Source organism: Solea senegalensis, linkage group LG4 (assembly GCF_019176455.1).
Source record: "Solea senegalensis isolate Sse05_10M linkage group LG4, IFAPA_SoseM_1, whole genome shotgun sequence".
In the NCBI taxonomy this organism is placed as follows: Eukaryota; Metazoa; Chordata; class Actinopteri; order Pleuronectiformes; family Soleidae; genus Solea; species Solea senegalensis.
Window position 1 is genome coordinate 25,200,705 of NC_058024.1, and position 20,775 is coordinate 25,221,479.

The 20,775-nt window shown below is 42.7% G+C and overlaps 2 protein-coding genes across 2 annotated transcripts; both read right to left on the reverse strand.

The window, feature by feature from the left end:
* Window positions 1-9,130: 9,130 nt before the first annotated feature.
* LOC122768254 (protein disulfide isomerase Creld1) lies at window positions 9,131-12,432 on the reverse strand. The gene is made up of 6 exons (XM_044024111.1): window positions 12,264-12,432; window positions 10,939-11,130; window positions 10,771-10,854; window positions 10,607-10,702; window positions 10,366-10,506; window positions 9,131-9,999 (listed from the first exon to the last, which is right to left on the reverse strand). Exons 2-6 carry the CDS (start codon window positions 11,126-11,128, stop codon window positions 9,779-9,781), a joined length of 732 nt encoding a protein of 243 aa, XP_043880046.1. The 5' UTR covers window positions 11,129-11,130; window positions 12,264-12,432; the 3' UTR covers window positions 9,131-9,778.
* Window positions 12,433-12,839: 407 nt separating this feature from the next.
* On the reverse strand, window positions 12,840-20,654 carry il17rc (interleukin 17 receptor C). The gene is made up of 15 exons (XM_044024801.1): window positions 20,480-20,654; window positions 20,134-20,384; window positions 19,704-19,935; window positions 19,034-19,137; window positions 18,830-18,944; window positions 18,642-18,683; window positions 18,424-18,542; window positions 17,480-17,536; window positions 17,340-17,394; window positions 17,039-17,250; window positions 16,912-16,965; window positions 14,974-15,025; window positions 14,784-14,879; window positions 14,249-14,287; window positions 12,840-14,163 (listed from the first exon to the last, which is right to left on the reverse strand). The coding sequence occupies exons 2-15, from the start codon at window positions 20,239-20,241 to the stop codon at window positions 13,523-13,525; spliced, it is 1,926 nt and encodes a 641-aa protein (XP_043880736.1). The 5' UTR covers window positions 20,242-20,384; window positions 20,480-20,654; the 3' UTR covers window positions 12,840-13,522.
* Window positions 20,655-20,775: the final 121 nt, after the last annotated feature.

Sequence of the window (20,775 nt, forward strand, 5' to 3'; positions counted from 1 at the left end):
CAATTGTCTGGATAAACAGAAAGTCAGTGAGAAAGTAAATTAGTTTCATTAGAAACTTCTTTTTTAAACATTGTTACCAATCTTACCAAATCCAAAAAATGTTTTTATTATCATTCCAAACTAGATACCACAGTGTTTTGAGATAATAAGCAATACGTCCATTTTAGAGTCTCCGCACTCATCCGATGAATATTCCACTTGCTTTGCTTATTTGAAGTGAAGTCGTGTGTGCGTTTGCATCCACGTAAGTTGCCATTTGTGTGTTTTCATGTCGTCACTGCCTTGTACTCGCTCCAGTCATCGGATATAGAAGTTGTGACTTTATGTTAAATCTGAGCCCAAAATGAATGGAAGAGATGTGAGTAAATAAAGCTCAGTGTGGTCTGTGTGTCCCCCAAGTCTTCACAGTCCAAACTGCTTTTGGCTTCAGTTCAGCTCATGTCTCTGTCTGTTTCCCCTGGGATGGATTAGCAGAGATTGGTTGGACTGCATTAGACTGATAAATTAGAGCTGTTAGCCGATGACAGTGCCTCCTCCCCCAGGGTTATATCTTTCCAGAAAGTTTTTGTGTTTCATGGTCATGCTAATTTGTCAGAGGTGTTTGATTAATGACGTGTTCTTTTTGCCATCTTTACCCACTTTTTTCTGTCCTGTTTCCCTGTCTATGTTTCTGTTTCATGCCCACTTGCCCCCTTTTGGTTGAACCCTCTGCTACTGATCACTCTCAATTGTCACCCTCTGATTCCTCAATGTCTCCCCCATCATCCTTACAACTCCTCCTCTTGTTGACACCAGCCCCCCTCCCTCTGCCCCCCGCCCCACCCCTCGTCCCAGTGGCAGAGCTCCCCCTGACCCGCTCCCCTCTGTCTCTGCTGCTCCCCAGCAGATAGGGGGCATGGTGTGGGATTTCCTGGGAAAGTGAGTGCTCTGCGCTGGCACTTCAGCTCGGCTGTGGGGGTTAAAGTCTCCGACTGTGACTGCTGCAACTGCATCTGGTGTCACCCGTGTGTCTGAAGGAATCGCACATCTTTGTATCTCTCTGTTTTCTCCCTCCCTCCAACCCCGTGGTGTTATTGCTTTACCCCATGATGCATACGATACAAAGATCCCTGGATTCATGTTTGCTGTGATCTCTTGAGCATGTGATGAAGGGATATGTGGTTTGTCTGGATGAGCATGTGACACTTTGTACATGCGTGCGTATGTACTGTATGTGTGAGAGATGTTTTATGTTCAAACTGCATGTGTTTATTTATTCACTGATGACAGGATGAGGTGAACTGCACACAACACACTGTAAACAAATGTCCAAATGTTGATGATCAGCTCCACACAACTCTGTCTAGGTTTGATGTTCATACCTCGGGTCACCTGGTAACCTGGTTACATCTGCACACGCAAAGTGATTCATTTCATGTCAGACGGAGGCAACAGCAATCGTTGTGCTAGTAAAGCGAGGCGACTGCACACAGGTTTGAGTACGACTGAAAACACAAAGAAGTGCCCAGTCATTCAGCCCCCCGCCTGCCACCGCTCTTCAGGTGGATACACACACGTCGGGTCTGATAGTTTTGCTTGACAGAGTTCACCAGCTGCACTCCAGCTGTTTTTCCCTTGGTGTCATCTTGTTGATTACTTGTCAATCATCACCAGCTTAGCATTCGTTAGCCTAGAGCCGTCCACAGTAGAGAGAGAAAAGAGAAAAAAGGCATCATCGGAACAAGAACATTAAACTCGATAAACCCCAACAAAACTCATTCAACCATCAACCTTCTGCCACCAGTGCAATGTTTATGTTGAGGTGTGTGGGTGTGGAAAAAACACACGGGAGAGAATCTTCTCTGTACACTTAGATCTATGTCTCATGTACAGCGGTAACTTTTTAACATATCACTCAATCACTGCACAATATAGTTCCCAATCCATCCATACAGAACAATGAACCACTTTAAAGTACATATCCATGTTCTTGGCCAACAAAACAACATAAAACATAATAAATCTCATCTTACATTAGTTTGCTGTACTGTATTGACTGCACATTTAAAATATCTCACACAGTGTTTGTGGTGTTTGGTGTGAGTGTTTGTTGTAACCTGTGTGTTAAGTAGTTTCTGTACTTAAAACTGAGGCCTCCTCCTCTTCCTCCTCTTCGTCCTGCCATCACCATGCATCACCTCTTTCCTCCTAATCTGTAACTCTCCGTCATCCTGGCGCCTTCAGATGATCCTTCCTGCCCCCACTTTCCAACCTGCCCCTGTAGGGACATTTGCAGACTATTCACCTGCATGTGCTTCAGGTCCACATGTGCTCAGTGAGTGAGGTGCAGTAGTAGTAGGTAGGCGGGGCCTGGACTGATCTTTGTTCTTGAAGTGTTTCTTTTCACGTCTCTTCTCTCTGATCAACCGTTCACCCATAACTGATTCTCTCACGTGCTGACTCCTCCTCCTCCTCCTCCTCCTCCTCCTCCCTCCTCCCTCCTCCTCCTCCTCCTCCTCCTCCTCCTCCTCTCCGACTCGGTCGAACCACGATCGGCTTCCCCTCCTTATGCTCGGCACCTAAATCCTCCTCCCCTCGTCTTTCTGCCCGGCTGAATTTGTATGCCTGTCTGACTGCATGCCTGTCCCTCCCAGGCAGCAGATGCACATGGTCCCATGTTGTCAGAGAAGGTGCATCATCCTGCATTAGCTGCAGAGCAGCAGCTTTGGAATCAGCAGACACACTGATTTCCTCTGGGTCCTTCTATGTTGTTTTTCTTGTGATTGTTTTCTTTACGTTTCCGGTTCTAATGTCTCTTTCTTTATTTTTTTGTTTTGTTTCTGTGTTCTTGTCTCCTGCTTTCAATGTCCACTCCGCGTGTCCCATCTTTCTTTCTCTTCTACCTTGTCCTGTCCCCATCTGCAGTCTAGCTCCCAGGTAAGCATTGTCCCTTCCCCCACTGTGGCCCCATCCCGATCTTCCCCCGTGTTACCTCTGGTGCATAAACTTCATTTTTATTGCTCATGTCTTGTTGCCCCATGCAATCTCATGTCTGAAACGCCCCTTTCACGGTTGGCTTGTTTTTGTTGGGGTACGTTGTTGCACTCCAACTACAGACTGGGATTTGAATCAAAATGCTTGTGGTTTTACAGACAAGGAGGGAAAGAGCAAGTTAAGAAGGGAGCAAACATGAAACTGGGACCACAAGGGGACAAGAAAGGTTTAGGACAGGACCTTCGTAAGGACGGCTCCATGGATGGCGGCCACCACTCAAAGGTAAAGATGTTACTTGTGTGAAATAAAATCGGTTCAGACAAAAACAGGCGGATGGTAATTGGAATTTACGCTTCCTCTTAATCTTTGTTTTCCCCACGTTTGTACTCTGTCAGCTGGAGGATATGATGAGCACACTCGAGAGGACGAGGCAGGAGCTGGACGCCACCAAGCAGCGTCTTTCCTCCACACAGCAGTCTCTGCAGGAGAGGGACACCCACCTCACCAACATGAGACAGGAGCGCAGGAAACAACTGGAGGAGATCCTGGAGATGAAGTTCGTGTTATTGTGACAGTTGATTTCTCATCCCTTAGTTTCTTTTTCTGATCATTTTGAGTTTAACAGAATAGACCATAATAATAACCTTGTTTTTCCCTCTTCAGACAACAGGCTCTGTTAGCAGCCATCAGTGAGAAAGATGCTAATATTGCACTGCTGGAACTATCTGCCTCTAATAAAAAGAAGACCCAGGAGGAGGTGCTGTCCCTCAAGAGAGAGCGGGACAAACTGATGCACCAGCTCAAACAACATGTGAGTACCGCAGTACAATGTCTCTCTCTCTGCACTGTAGCTCGTTGCCAAGGCAACATTTAATCAGGAATGAAAAAATATAGCTGCACAAGGCAGCCAGCCATTTTTTCCATTTCATCTATAGGGGCTTGTATGAACACTGACTTGTGGTCGTTCACTTTTAGCCCCACACACACACACACACAGGCAGCCTTTCTTACTTCTGTCCTTTCAGTCCAGGCTAAGTCACGATGATTCACTTATCAACAGAAGTCAACGCTTACAAAAGCTTTTCTTGACATTTTAATGCAATGGTGTTGACATGATGCAGGGAATAGGAATCAGTACGAACCAGGACTAGGGTTCGATTAAGGAGGAGCTGGTGTGAATGCACCCTTAGTTCCCAGACACACATGGGAAGGGGACTTAAAGAATCCTCTTATTAGATGTCCCAACTCCAGTGACCGTTTAACGACAATACTCACACACTAACCAGACGATGACTCTTCCCGCAGACACAAAGCAGAATGAAGCTGATCGCCGACAACTATGAAGATGAACAATATCACCCACACGGTCCTCACCATCCCCAGCCTCAGCCCCCACACGCCCCGCAGCAGCCCCAGCCCCAGTACCCCCACCCTCCCCATGCCCAACAGACTCCATATCCACACGCACCACACGCACCACATCCACAGCACCTGCAGCATCCACCCACCTCCCAACTTCACCCTCACACGCAGCAGGCGCAACCACAGTATCCTCACCCTCCTCACCCCCAGCAACACCCTCAGCACCCACAACAGGCCGCCCAACACCAACCGCACCAACCGCACCAACAGCACCCACGGCCCCCGCAGCCCCAACACCCCCACCAACAGCACCCCCAGCACCCAGCGCAGCACCCACACGGACACGCCCCCCAGCAGCATCCTCACCCGCAGCACCCGCACGGTCCTCCCCAACAAGGACCGCACCCTCAGCATCCGCACCCTCAGCACCCGCACCCTCAGCACCCGCAGCACCAACAGCATCCGCAGCACCCGCACCACGCCCAGCACCCACGCCACCCGTCACCCCATCACCGCGGAGGGCCGACCCGAGGACCCCAACATGCTGGTCACCGTCCTGCTCCAGACCAGGTCAGATCAGTGAGCGACTGAAATACTGTCCATGATTACTCATTATTGACCAAATCTATTCCATTATTACTGGTCAAGTTCTCTCCCACGAGTGCATAGTTTGCAGTCTTCACTGAGGACTAAAAACTACCAAACGTGGTCTATAACGTCACCTCAGTACCCCTCTCAAAAACAGCTCAACCAGAGGAGAAGGAAAACAAGTGTCTGCAGTTGAGATGCAATAAAATGTAGCCGGCTGAAAGCAAAGAGGGAGTTGAAGAAATTGTTTCTCATTTATTTTCATTGTTAATAGAAAATAAATCAGATTGTGGATCAGTTATACACACACACACACACATGTGTGCAGCTCCTTGTTTGGGATACTTTGATAAGCCCACTGCAACATAGTTACTTATATCATACTTTATTCATCCGAGAAAAGGTAGAAAATATCAGATATCAGTTTTTTCACGCAGCATCATTGCGACCATCCTCCAGATTCCTCAGGTTGCCATGGCAACACTGGAATTATGTTACTTAGGTTTTTTTGCACATTGACGCTTCAGATGCTGATGCAAATGTGCCGATTCTCCTCCACTCACACCAGTGATTTATACCTGCTCTCTTTTCTTCATGCACATCACTCCTGTCCACCTGTGTCGCCGCCGGCAACAGGACGACGAGGAGGGCATATGGGCATAATCCTTGCTGTGACAACCAAAGCTGTAGTGTTTTTGTTTTTTTTTAAGGGTGAGCTATATTTTTAAGACTTTTCTCCTCCGTGATGCTCTGTTCCCAGTGTAGAATGTGTTTAACTAACAACTGCTTGTCATGTTTTAGATGATTCGGTCACTACTGGAGGAGCACAGCCACGCTATGATGTTGAAACACTACCCAACCAATCATTTATTATCTCCACTAAATGGGACTTAGTTCATATTCTTGGTGAAAGAGGAGGATGCAGGCCGGGTGTGCAGGCCACGTGGGAGACGGACAGCTGGGTAGGTCATTTCACTTTTTTTTTTTTTTTGAATCTTTAGTGTTAAAAACCAAATTGAAGCTTTAACTGTGCTCTTCTTCTGTCTCTGCTTAAGGTGACCTGAGACCTTTCATCTCCAACAAGATCTGGAACTGAAAGAGGCTGAGAGTGAGATCATTAGTGTAGACTGGGCAACATGAGGTCAACAATGACATCACAGGTCACCTCACCTGTCCGTCACCTGGACGGAAACAACCTCCTGATCCTCCCAGCAGAGATCTCATGACTGCCTGACAGTCCCAGTATGTCTCTTTGTTTCTGTCTGTCTCATCTGCCTGACTAACTCCTCTGGCTCTGGTTGGCTCCCCCCTGTCTGACTGTGTCATGTGGTTTTTTTCAATCCTCACTGCCCGGCGGAACCCACTCGTGACATTTGAGCCTTCCACCGGGCGATCGCGAGCCTCGGTGTGCAGCCTCTCGGTGTTTCCATGTGATTTTGGCACTCTTTCGGTAACTTTGTCCACCATCCGTGTCCAGATCACGTCTGAAGATGACATAGTGTCCCCTTACACTTGGTTTTGCCGGACAGCATGTTTCATTTCGTGTTGGCTTTGAGCCGACTGACCGTTGGCCTCTGGCCTTGCTTGCAGCGTCGACGGGGTTTCCTTGGCTGCATGAGCAGGACCCTTCGGTTCTTGGGCTTGTTCAAGCCTTAAGGTTGCGGTACCCATTGACATTTTCTCTTCATGTTACCTCATCAGAAGAAAAAAAGAAAAAAAAAAGAATCAATCTATGCAGATGTCAACATAGAGTGAGTGCATTTTTATTTCCACTCATCCGTACTCAAAGTGTAATTAATCATCAGACGAGCGTGGCCAAGAGAACGGTCAGAGAAGAGTATATACCGAGTTTGTGAGGCTATGCACCTCCTCCTCCTCCTCCTCCTCCTCCTCCTCCGTGTGGCAGATTTTTTTACTACTGGTGCTTTTGCTGGTGCTCAAACTAAATGGTGTCAGAAAACCTAATCATGAGCGTCTTTTTTGGGTCCTTTTGCAGGAGAAGGACTTTGACCCTGCAATGGACAAAAGCAACTGTAAAGGTCTTTGTATATAATGTGACATCATCCTAAAGGCCCACACACACACACACACACAAAGAAGATTTCCCTTTCATGAATACCGCTAATAACAAATACCATCGTAGACGTGAATGAAGTGGAGACATCGCCCGTCTCTGACCCACTCGCTGCTCCCGCTCCCACCGCCCTCGTCCTCTTCCACCAGTGATCTGTGTGACCTCCTGACATAATAGTGACTTGTTTACTCCTTCTCAACAAAGTGGCCTGTGCCTCATGAAAACTGTACACATATATGATAGATAATATGCATATATTCTACACATAGAGAGAAATCTATAGATTGTGTCTATACGTGGTGAGAAAAAATTGTTGCGAATTGACAAGATAACTATGTTTTATTTCTTTATGGTTATTTTTCTAACTGGGTGGAGGTCAGAGAGATTAGATAAGAGTCTTATTTAGTGTCGAGTGGTGTGGTTTTTATCCCCTCTGATTTGTACATTGTGAGAAAAAAAAACCCCGCCCTCAGAAGCAAATAACATTCCCTGTCTGAAAATAGGACAGCCCAGAAAAAAAAAGAGCTTTAGTGGCAATTTGTGGCAAATAGAAAATGTTTATCCAAATATATTTACGTCTTGAAAAGACGACATTACTTACATTCCTTTTATCAATGTGAAAACAACTTGAAGTTGAAGACGAAGCCTAATCTGTGGTAACAACTACAGACAAAAAAAAAAAAGACAAGCATTGAATTTTTGCAGCTCACAGAAGTAGCAGGTACTTGCACTTGTGAGTGAGGACTATCACGATTGACATCCAAGTGGAGGTTTGAGTGACTCTGTCGGGATTCAGTTCTTTTTTGCGTGTTTGTTGTCGTCGTCTCGTAAGCAGAAGTGGTGACATAATTATGTGACAGTGACAGTGACAGCTGGATCAATTAGAAAAAAAGAAAACATTGTTACGATTATTGTGAAAATTTGAATTAGACTGTTACTCTCCCCACTTCCTCTCATGGTGCCTGTGTGTCTCCCTTATATGGAAAAGTGTTTGGGTGTTGTATATAAATGTCTCTCCATCCATCTCCCCATCTTCCACAAAAACAAAAGGGGATCCATGCACGCCATCTTTGTACGTCTCTGCTTCCACCGTGAACCTTTTTACAGCTCCTGTCACTGACCAAGAATCATGGATGTGAGTGTGGTGTTCAAGAATGCCACGGGAAAAGGTCCTGATTTGATTTATCCATTTATTTATTTAAAAAAAAAAGAAGAAGAAGAAGAAGAAGAAGAAGGGACGACAATGCAAACAAGACAGAGGAGCGAAAATCCTCTCACTTCACCATCAGGGGGGCGGAGTACAAATCCTCCATTTTCAGGTCCATATCTACTGAATACTTGAAGTAGGGGGGTTCCCCTACCATGAAATAGCATAAGATATATATGATTTACATGGTAGACACCTTGGGAACACGTCAGTTGTGCTCGCGCATGCTGATTTTTACATAACGTGCCAACTGAAAGTGACGATTTAAGGATAATCTCCTGTTCTCTATGCAGAGTGATTTCTTAAGTGTTGTGTCAAAAAAAATGATAAAAAAAAATAAAGGTTTAGGACGAACGAGGCTTAGCAGCCGGGGGCCGCTCCACCTGGGCTTAGACGTAGACTTCATCCCGGTGGTCAAGTCTACATCTGTGCCGTGTGGACAGATGGGGAGTTTTTGAGGCCTGTAGATTCACCAGTGATTTTCATAAGGCCTTCAAGGAAAAGTGTGGGAAGCCTCACATGCATTTTCACTTTATTGTTTATTGTGTGCAGGTTGTTTTTCTTTTACTACGTGTCGCGAGAAACTTTGGATCAAACAAATCACTGTGACCAATGCCACAAACCTTTTCGTTGGACAGAACAAAATATTGTTTACTTTTTTATTATGATTATGATGATTCATTTTTGTATTTGAGTTGAGCTTTATTTATTGATTTATTTATTTAGTGAATATACCAGTTTGAGACTGTACTATTTGTATAAGTAAATGTTTGACCTGTACAGTAAAGACCTAGGAACAAGTTAAATGTGAGTGTCCAGCATGCTGAATGACTACATGTGTGAACGTGAGCTAATCTCCCATGATGCATCGGCCCCTCATACATTAATTGCATCTGCATCGTGCATTGTGACGGTGTGATGTCGTGTTTGAGAGTGACGTGCGTCTGTCTCACTTACTGTGTCCCCTTAGTAGACAGCCTGTGCAGTTTTGTGAGAGTGCAGCATGTTTTCCAGAAGAGATACACGCGTGTGTGGGTGTGCGTCTGTGTGTGTGTGCGTGTGCGGGTGTGCGTGTGCTTTGTTTTCCGGGGGGTGACTGTGTTGTGAATGCACACGAAAGAGAGAGAATCTACTCAAAAAGAAGACGTTTATCAGAGGCAGTCCCTAGATGAAAAAAACAAAAAAACAAAAAGTGAGACTGAGTAAAAGATTTGTTTGACGCATGGATACTCTGTAATGTTTCCTGTTTTTTAAAAACATAGGAGGCTGTCCTCAGTGCCAGTTTGCTATTGTATGTGATGTATCAGAATATTACTATTGAGTGTTGGCCAGCTTGTTTATATCCAAATAAAGGTGACTTTCTTTCTGTCCCTCGTTGTGATTTTCTTGTCAAACAAGGAACAAATGTCTTGTTACATTGCAACCATTGAAGCTCAGCTCCACATGATGCACCCTCGTCGTCTGATACGTTCCATGAGATCCTCCAAAAATACTTTCATAGAACCTATCAAGACAGTTTTCAAACAAGCAACTGCCATATCACACCAAATATGAGGAAGATCTTACGTGTCCTTTCAGTGTCCTTTAAAGAAACCGTATAACAAACGGTCTCCCCGGTCAGAAAACCAGTAGCCTGCCATGGCTGCCATTGCTCCCATGAAAACAGACGTGTAGACCAAGTCTCCGTTAGCAGCCAGCGTGGCCAGAGCGCAAAGCACAACCCCGAAGAACATCTGCTGCAGCACCTCCATCTCGTCGTCTTGGATGTCCTCAAACAGACCTTTCTCCTGGACGCCTGCTGGGACAGTGACAGAGGTCACCATACCAACACCGAGACTTGTGCAGTGTGTTTCCATGACATTTCTTTTAGATGTTCTGGAGACAAATGATTTGTGATTTAGGAGAGCAGACTTCTGTGACATCTGCACTCCTCGAGAACCTACATTTACTACATGTGAAGCAGCTGTTATTGATGAAGAAAACACTGGAGCAACATATGTTGTTGGTCGTATTTTATAATAAAAGTTTTAAATCCAATCACAACAGTGATTATGAGGCTTGATCCTCGTCCTAGTCTGACACAGGGAGCTTCACAAGTACAACACCGCTGAGGTGAACTGTCAAACCTGATGTGTGTGTCTGTGCGTATGATAAGACTCACTGGAAAGTCGCTTCTTCACACAAACACCGTCCTTGCGGAGTAATCCGTGAGCACAGTCGCAGCGGAAAGAGCCGTCCGTGTTGACGCAGATCTCATCCAGACCGTGGCAGGCGAGTACCCGGTCACTGCATTCATCAATATCTTAGCAAATAAAATACATACACAACACTTTTAGAGACGAGGAAATGACTGCTGACATGTTTGCATGTTCATGAAATAATACTCCTTGATTTAAAATTACCCAAACACTTGGAGCCTGTCAGTCTGTACCCAGACACGCATCTTCTGCAGCGTGCTGGTCCACTGCCCATACAGCCCACACAGGCTGAATCGCAGTCTGAGGAGAGAATTATCATGTAGTATTTTTATACAATGAAATCATAGAAGCAGTTCTAAACCCCTGACCTCTGCACTCAAAGGACCCCTCTGTGTTGAAGCAGTAGCTGTTGGGAGAACACGTCCCCAGCTCGGTTCCACACTCATCAACGTCTATGAAAACCCATCAAAAACATAATGAATTCAGTGATGAACGTGTCATTTTCCAGTCTGATGCACGTGCCGCGCATACAGTACCTACGCAGGTGTTAGTGTGGAGGATCCATCCTGCTCTGCATTCCTCACACTGGTTCTTTTCTGGGCCTGAACACTGACTGCAGCTGCTGGGACAAGAGTGCACCCGAGCGGCCACGAGACAACACAGCCACGTAGCCTGCAGCACGTTCCTGTGAAGCATCCGTACGCCCGTCGGCTCCAGGAAAATCATGACTGAGAGGAAGAACCACACAAACAAAAACAAGCTTTATCTCTGGGACAAATCTCATTACCTTTATCACTATGAATGAACAAGCTGATGCAGATTATTTATAATCTGAAGACTCGGACAGAGGCCTCGTGAGTCCATGAGTCATCTCAACAAACATTTTCAATCACAATGATTATCCCATCGATCAGTGTGTGACATTTAAGGATTATTTGCAGAAACTGAATATATAAAGCGTGTGCATGTTTGTATAAGTGAATAATCACTTTAATGTAAAGTTGATTGGTTATTGTAGGCTTTGAATAAACCTTTTATACACCATGTCACCATGTTTATAGAAAACCAGCCATGTTTTGCTCAACTTTTCTACTCCCCTTTTTTACAATCAGCAGTGTCAGAATTAGATTACTGTAATTCTTATATTTCTTATATTTTATTCTCCATCAGGGGCCCACGTATCCCTTTATTTTGAACGTATTCCACTTATACTTGATGGACAGTGTGTAAAATGTAGCAACACTTAAATATCACTGTCTAAGTGTGTGGGAAAACCTTTAAAAGGGTTAGTTTGTCAAGAGATGACATTATTGTAAGAACATGGTCCAAAGTCAGGTGATTGTTCACTTATTTAAAAGTATGTATAAATATTTATCTTCAATTTGACATTTTACACACTTTAAGAGTGAAAGGACAGTCATTATTGTGACTTTTAAATACATGAGCATGATTTTACTTATGTTTTGAACACTGTACTGCGTTTTATATTTAATTAAAATGTCTTCACTGAACAAACAGTACAATATTTATTATTTCCTAATGTGATTATTCTGTATTAAAACTTCTACACTGCATTAAGTCAAGCTTAGAGCTGAGTTTTCCATGTGACAATGTCATATCATTTCAGGGTTTGCTTATTTTTCGTAGTAAAAAAGTAAAAAATGATGATTAATCATAAAACTGTACTCACTGAGAGTGTTTTAATGTGGGTTCGTTCCACATGAACACGTTTACTGTGTTTACAGAACACTTACACAACGTCGCTTTCTCAAAAAATCGACTCGAGGAATCGAGAACAGTCAACAACATTAAACTCGAGCTTAACTCGGCTGTTAATAAACGACTCGTGGATTTTATTTACCTGTTTTAACTGACTCGGGACTGTAGTAGCACTGTTCCTTTAGCACTTGTTGTCGCTTGTTATTACAAACACTGACCCGAAACGTCCCGAGCGAGCGGTGCACGCGTCAGCCTCCGAGCACCGCCCCGCCAGAATGTGTGGCAGTGAGTAACAAGCGCTTCTCGGTGAGCTGAAACTGACACGAGCAGGTTCAGAATCACTCACACACACACACAAGCCACTTTATTTATAGATGGACTTATTTATAGACTAGTGTGAAAGAGACTTACACTTACTATGTATATATGTGTATATATATATATATATATATATGTGTATATAGATATATATATATATATCTATATACACATATATACACACACATACATACATACATACATACATACATACATACATATATATAAATATACACATATACATACACACACATATATATATAGATATATATATTCTGTTTTGACATTTAGCAGCGTCAAGGATGTGTATTGTGTTGCATATTCACAACAATAAAAGATGAATCAATACTAATAACACCATATAGAAATGAATAGTTGTCAAATAATAACGAGATCAATGATCCGTTGTCAGTTTTATTGAGTTCACTGCTCTTTTGAAGCCATCAAACACATTCAGCTTCAGATTTATTTTTACAACTTTGATTATTTAGCATTTTACATTAAGATGTTATATAACGTTTATTCGAGTGAATCCACAGGAGAAATGCACACAGTCCACATGAGGAAATTGTGCCTCAATTCCTGTAAGTCTGTGACATCATAACACAACCGTAACCACCTGAACCCACAGCTCAACCTCTCGTTCTCTTGCCTTAGTGTTAGATTGACCTCATCAACAACCTTTACAGCAAATAATATTTTAATCTTTAACAGGGGAGCGCAGGCATTGACGTCACTGCCGGGACTGTCAGAGCACGAGCATGAGCACACCTTTGGTCCAAAGAGGGAAAACAGCACAGCCATAAAAATACTGCACATTTTGTGATTTGCTTATGTACATATTTACGCTTACTACGGTCTGAACGCTTCAGATCCGTACTGAATGTGTCCTCAGATTCTTTAGCATGCATGAAACCGCTCTCTGACACTCATGCACATACACATCTGTATCCATGTGGATTTGAACACTGGTTGCCACATCTGGAGCAGGTGTAGTGACAGCAGCAGGTGGCTTGACCAGGCATCACACAGACAATCTGTTTCGGTTGACAGTAACCAAGCTCTCCAAGAGTCCGGTTTCATTCATGTCTTTCCAGGCAAGTGATTTAATGGCTTTGTCTCTGAGTTTTTAGTCTTTGCTCTCCATCCATCTGAGCCACACCGTTTCCATCGTGACTTTCCACGTGAAGTCCGTGCTTTCACTCCCAGTCTGAGCTCAGTGAGGAGAGCTTGGGTCTGAGAGGGGAGCTGGAACAGAGGCAGTCCCTGTAGAAGCTCAGGCAGGTTCTTGTCATTGATTGGACTGGAAGCAAACTTCACCAGGAGGAAACGCTCTCCGGCTCCGCCCTGCTGCCTGTGAGCGTGAATGAGGCGCAGGGAGGCCGTGAACACATCCGAGTAAGGAGACCACACCTGACAAGGACCCTCGTCTTCCTTCTTAGTCACGACCTCGTCCTTGTACTGACAAGTCCATTCCTCCGCTCTCTGCAACGCGCTGTGGGTCAAAACGACCACAACGCGGCTCTCCTGGTGATTCAGTTTCAGAAGCTGGGAATGCAACCATGGCAACGGCCCCAGAGTGCTCTGCTCTGTCCTGCTCCACTGGTCCACGGTCACGTCCAAGCCTTGGTTACAGAGCAGAGACCCGAGTCCACAGACCGACTCTGCGACGACGTTATCCACATCTGGGGGGCTGAGCAGCACCACGTGATCTTTCCTGCCAACTTTAATGAGGAGAAAAAAAAAAAAAAGGATTTGAGAAATGTTGTTTGTTCTGACATCCATGAAAATGAAATAAAAAAAACTCACTTTTTACAAATCCACCATGATGCCAGCTCCATGCCCATTCTGTAACAGTGTGGAAATGAACAGTAAATATACTGTGTCTGCAGGTACATGCACATATGAGAGCAATTCCCAAAAATAGAAAGGAGAAATTAACCCTTAGAACACACAGCATTTAGGCTGCTTTTCTCCATTACTATGTTTAAACGCACAATATATACAGAGGCTATAAGAATGTGTAATATAGAGCCTCTTATATGCTTTTTTTTCCCAGCACAACCTATTTGGTTCGTTTTTATGAACAAAAAGAAAAGAAAAACATGAATATTTTGTGACTTCTGCACAATTATTGATACTTTATATCACTACTAAACATGTGATATAAAATGAATCATAACTTTGACTCAACAACACAGAAAGTCTCCATATAAAGGAGTTGTGTATTATTCCCAAGGCTTAAAGAAGCATTTGTGGTCATGTTTTACAAAAACGCTTTAGTTCCAGAGCAGAGAAATTGAACCCTTCTTAAGCAAGAATGGAAATCCGATTTTAAACTTACTCTTGACAAAGTCACGTTTGATATAAAACACAAGCAGTGTCAAGAAAACCAGCAACATGACACCGACAGTCAGGAGAGACCAGCGCCACCTGTCAGCTGCAACAAGAACACATTTGATTTGTTCCCAGTCTTATTCAGTGATTGTTTTTTTTTGTTTGTTTTCATCATTACAAAAGTGTGTCAAACTTACACTGATTAAAACAGAACGGACCCAACTCATGTCTCATTCCCTCTATTTTCACCTGGACAAATGAATAAACATAGGATTCAGACACCGTGTGACTCAGTGTTTGTCAGTTGAGAACACACAGCAGTGTTATTTATGAGGTGCTGATGACTGAGAAATAAGACAAAAACATTGGCATACATTTTTTTTCTTTTTTACTGAAAGTGATGACATTTGGGCCCTCAGACCTCTTCGAGGGCAGAAACACTCTGACACTGGCACTCATTTATAACGTAGGCCACGCCTACTTGACACATGTGCAGGCAATCACAGCAATTAGCCTCCACCTGTTGGGAGGGAGCAATCAATCAGGAGTAACTTCACAGTGAAACATAAAGAGAAACAGGAGTTTGCAGTAAGACAAAAGTGTTTCTAATAGATGCACAGGCATAAATACCTTTCCTGCAAACAATCTCACTACTGTTCTGCTGCAGAAGACATTTTCTTCCATATTCTAATATTAGAATAAGTAATGATAATAATAACAAACTTTATTTGTATGGCACCTTTGCTCCACAACAAAAGGGAAATATAATTTAAAAAAAAGAGAGATGCAAATACGCCAATAAAACACAACACAGGGTGGAATAAACTGGGAAGTGGCTCGAGTCAAGAGGTTAAAAACCCTGTTTTAACTGTAAAATATACTAAAAATGCAAATCAAACACAACACAGGGTGGAATAAAAGAAGGCTAGAGTAAAAAGATATGTTTTCTTTTTAAAATATCTAGTGAACTGTCTTCCCGTTCAGGGGCGTAAGTAACAAAGGAGTCAGTGGTTAAAGCGTGGACAACAAAAGAGTCCACTAAACTCTGTCTGTGTTTCTAAAATTGTTTATCTTTCTCTTATTGAAAGTCTTTTCACTTTTTCTCTTATCTTCTGGTGAAATGGGCTTTTCTGTGAACGACAAGACGACAAGGTCAAGGTCTGCTCGCAGATTATTGGAGTCCAGTTGAAGGACCTGGTCATTAGTGAACCTCACTGCAACTCTTTCATTCCCTCTGTTATCATTAATTATTTGTCATTAATTATTAACTATTAATTGCTCAGTGTCAAAGTTGCTTGTCTCCCTGCGACTGCTTCATAATGTTGTAATAATGTTGTAATTCATTTACTATTGTATTTTGCTTTTATGGCTGGGAAACTGTTAAGCTGAATTGTCCATAGTTGGATAAATCAAGTTATCTAAAACATGTCAGATCTTTCACATTTACGGTTAAAAGAATGAATGGAATTTTCAGCCTATTCCTTCAACTTGCAGTCTCCAAATATCATTCATTACTTGTGATTTTCCACCAGTCAACAGTGAGGTCATCTGAGCAATATTAAGCCTGGTCTGCACTTTACAATTAGCTTGGAAGGTTTTTAATGGACCTGCTCTGTATCTCATGAGGTGCAATCACGATCACACACAGCTGATGCAGATCAGCAGATTAGACTTCACACAGGTAAAGCGTGTCATCAGTCACGTCCTACTGAATGCATTTAGTTTTTGGATATATTTCCTACTTTCAATCCCTCATTTTAACTTTCAACTTCATAAAAGACATTCATTCAATTTGTCATGCAAACCCACTGCAATTTCTTCAACAAATATTATCAGACAGATTACCTATACACAGATCTTAGTATAGGTAGTTACCCTAACCCTAACCCTACCCTTACCCTTACCCTACCCTTACCCTTAAAACCTGATGTTAAAACCTTTAAATATAGTAGTTTTACTGTTTCTAATACCAAGTTACCCTTGATTGATTGCTCGCTCCCAACAGGTGGAGGCTCATTGCCGTGATTGCCTGCATGTGTGTCAAGTGGGCGTGGCCCATGTTATAAATGAGTGTCACAGTGTTTCTGCTCGTGAAGAGGCCAAAATAAAAGCTGTTTTAGTTGAGAAGACTTTACCATAACACATGGTGAGGGCTGAAGGTCAATGTCTTCAAAAACACCTCTTCTCTCCTGGAAGAGAGTGAATCCTCTTTAAATTCAGAGATTCTTATTTCAGTGTGAATACAAGTTTTGTTTTTCTTACCCAGAGTCCTTTACTGTTCTGTCTCCATGCGCCCTCTGCCAGCTTTTGTCTGAAACCCTTCATCTCTCTGCAGCTGCTCTCTCTGCGACACGGCCACACTTCACCGTCCAGCCTGCAGGGGGCAGACAGGTTCCACAACAGCATTGGGCCATAGTTGTTTGTTGGTCTCACTGACACTGACACGTTCCGCCACACAGTCTTATGGGAGAAATCTGGACACACAGGAGACAGAATGCATAAAGTACAACACTCTTCACACAGTGAACTTGACCAAAGAGAAGAGGAACCTAGTGCTTCTCACCCATGTTTGTGAAGGGACACCACTGAGCGCGCACATGCTTGTCGTCGTACCATGCCTGTTTAAAAAGCCAGAAACACATGAGTCATATGAGGACATGGTGATGTTGACATGTTAGCTGTGTGGAGTAACTATGAGATTACCATGAGACACATGCAACGGGTCACAGAGGAGAGTGGGATGGTTCCTCTGTTCCACCTCTGTAAAATAACATGGAGAGAAAAATGCATCGTCTACAAGACATTAGACTGGAGTGCAAAATGTGCATCATACTGCTGAGGTTGGACGCAGTAGAAATCAAATAGACCAACAAACTAAAGACATAGGGAGTCACTGTTAATGTGACCTGTAGAAACAAACCTGGCAACCCACAAATCTAAGGAGGAGGAGGCAGAAAACTCTCTCCAATGGCTGCAGTTTACATTTTAATACATACAATATCAATCTGTTTTATTTTCATTTGATAGTGTAGTGGCAAATGTAAACTGAAGTCTTGTAGTCTATAGATCGATTGATCTCGATCCACGTTCAAGAGATTCAAGATTCAAAGATTCAAAGTGTTTATTGTCATATGCACAGTAAAGAAACACGTTTCCCTGTACAATGAAATTCTTACTTTGCTGTCCACTCAAAAACACCAGCATAAAGTAAAAAGTAAAAAAGAGATGCTTTTGTAAAAAAAGTATAAATATACATAAGAAAAATATAAATATTACAAAGAGACTAAAATAACATATATGCATAAAATAAGTGTAAAAATAAGAACTGTACACTGTTCACTTTCCTTGCAAGAATATTTACTCAAAGGCTTAATTCCAACAGTTTAACGACTTTCACTGTTCACAAATAACACTGTGAGGAGTAATCCTGCATTAATCATTTAACCTCTAAACTAAATCAAATCAAAATATAGATAGCGTTTGTTTACATTTTGATTTTTATTACAGTACTGTGGCCCGATGAGGCAGGTTGTGATTTCTGAATATGGGTATATGAGTAACATCTGTCTCTGGCTCTGGTTAATGTGAAAACAGACCTGGAGAACAGTAACCTAGTGTCACCAAATCTAGGCAACGATAACACTGACCTGACACATTCCGTTCTTCTCGTATTGGATGCACAGAGAGAGGAAGCTGTCGTTTCTGCCGTCAAACTGCAGCTCCACGGAATTCATCTCTTTCGGAATTACAGTCCTGAGTTCAGGGACTGAAGATAAGAAAGTAAAAACTGGTTTAGTGTCACAAAAGTGAGTCACAAGGAAAAATAATAAATGTGTTGTTAGTGTGGGTTGTTTCTTTTCCCTACCACGACATTCTTCGGCACATTTCTTTAGCTTCTGTGAGCACACTGAGGAAATATGGTGATGTTAAGCACTGATGTGTGTATGTGTTTATTTATATATATAAATATATATATATATATATATATATATAAATATATATATAGATATATATTTATATATATATCTATATATATATATGGACAAACGTTACCTTTGTTCAGAGAGGGAGCATCAACTTCTTGAGTCAGATGGAGAAATTTATGAGGATAAACCAAAACTTTGTTGCCGAAGGAAACCCCAGCTGGCTGAGTAATCACCATGGATATCTAATAAAAGACGGAGATATACACGTAGACTTTATACAACATGGTGGCTTGAAGTAAGAATTGTAGTTGTGGACAGACCGGCACAGTACCTGTGTGTGGTTTTGCTGTGTAATCGCTGTGTGATTGACTGTAAACTCCACCTTCTTGCATGTTGGCATGGTCGATGGAGTCTTGTAACACATCGTCACTGATGCTGCAGCAAATGTGACAGCGATGCAAATTTAAATTGATTGAAATATTGTTTGTTACACAATTTAATTTCCATGTTTAGTGATGATTGCCCAGCCTTCCACAGCTCTCTGTGACATATTTGGAGTTTCCACATGTTGTTATTACACTTCCATGTGTCATTATTCTTCTTCTTCATATTATTTGCATAGTATGCAAAGTGTAAAAAAACTGTGAAATCAGCACATCAAGCCCAAGATAACATGGATGATATTGTCTTGTTTGCAGTTGATAACAACTAGAGATAATTTGCTTATATCTTGTATAAAACGTTTACCATCAAATGATTTACATCCCATGATGTCATGTTCCAAAGTACGTGGTTGTTCAGTTTTGTGGGTTGTTTTTTTTTTCCTGGGATTATGCAAAATAATGAAGCCAATCCAAAAAGTTTGGATTTAAAATGTCTGCAAAGCACTCGGAACATTTGTCTCCAAAAAAGATCAAAGTGCAGAGCAAAACCGAAAGGGAAACTGGTTCACTGGGTCATTTTTGGCAAACAATAAAGAGGAGTACATTTTACAGTGTCACCTTCTGAGTTTCTGGCTCCCTCCGAGTCAAACTCCTCATCAAGTTCAGTGCTGCCTTCAAACTCCACGTTGGTGTCATGGACGTGGAGCTCGATGTCTATCACCAGACATAAAAAGCACCGGTCGCTGGTCTTTGAGCAGAACTTGAAATCTGCTGTCACCTTTTGAACGTCCACGCCGTCGCTCTCCGCCAGGAGGAACATCTCGTCCTTCATGGTGCATTTAGAGAGACCCTGAATAGAGAAGATTGGAAATGATGTCACAGTTGATTTAAAATCAGTTTGAAGAGCAAATATTATTGTTTTTTATATATGTAATAAAGTTATTGAGAGGTGTCTATTCATGTGCATACTACATCAGTATGATGGAATACTGTGAGCTAGCTTTGAGAATAAAACATTCTGTCAGTAGAAGAGTAATCCTGTCATCACCTGTGAGCACATGACCGTATCACTGTCGTATCCAGAAGGCTCCAAACCCGAGGCCGACACGTGTAGAATCAGTAAAACCCGCCAAACGAAACGTCCGGGGTGAAACATTCTGCCTCAGGTTACGGAGAAAAGGTTTGACACCTACAGCGTTTTCTTTCCCCAAAAGCAACGTGTTAAACGAGTCCAGTGTTTGACGACGACATCCTGGAGACCTCGGGTTGTTTTCTTTGGTTTTGTGTGTTTTCTTCTAGCTGCCAACAAGTTATCACACAAACGACAGCTTCAGTGTGTGTTACCTGTTTGAAATGACACCAGTTATTGGATAGAAACATTGTTGGATACTCACCATTCTCTAAACTCCTGTGGCGAGTGTGTTTTCATCTCAGCTCTGCATCTTCACTAAGTTGCGTGTGAGTCATTGTGCGAGAATTGCACCACACTGCATGTCAGTGTCTTGAGTCAGGTGACGCCCCACCTCTCCCGTTCTGTCTCGCTCAGTTTGTGACTTATTTAAACTCAGCACAGTCTAACTAATCATTAAACTTCCTCATAACTGTGTAACCAGCCCAGCCTTGACAGGATAAAAGTCCATGTCTATTAATGAGGCAAAACAAGCCTGCAACTTGACACTTGAGTGTTCAG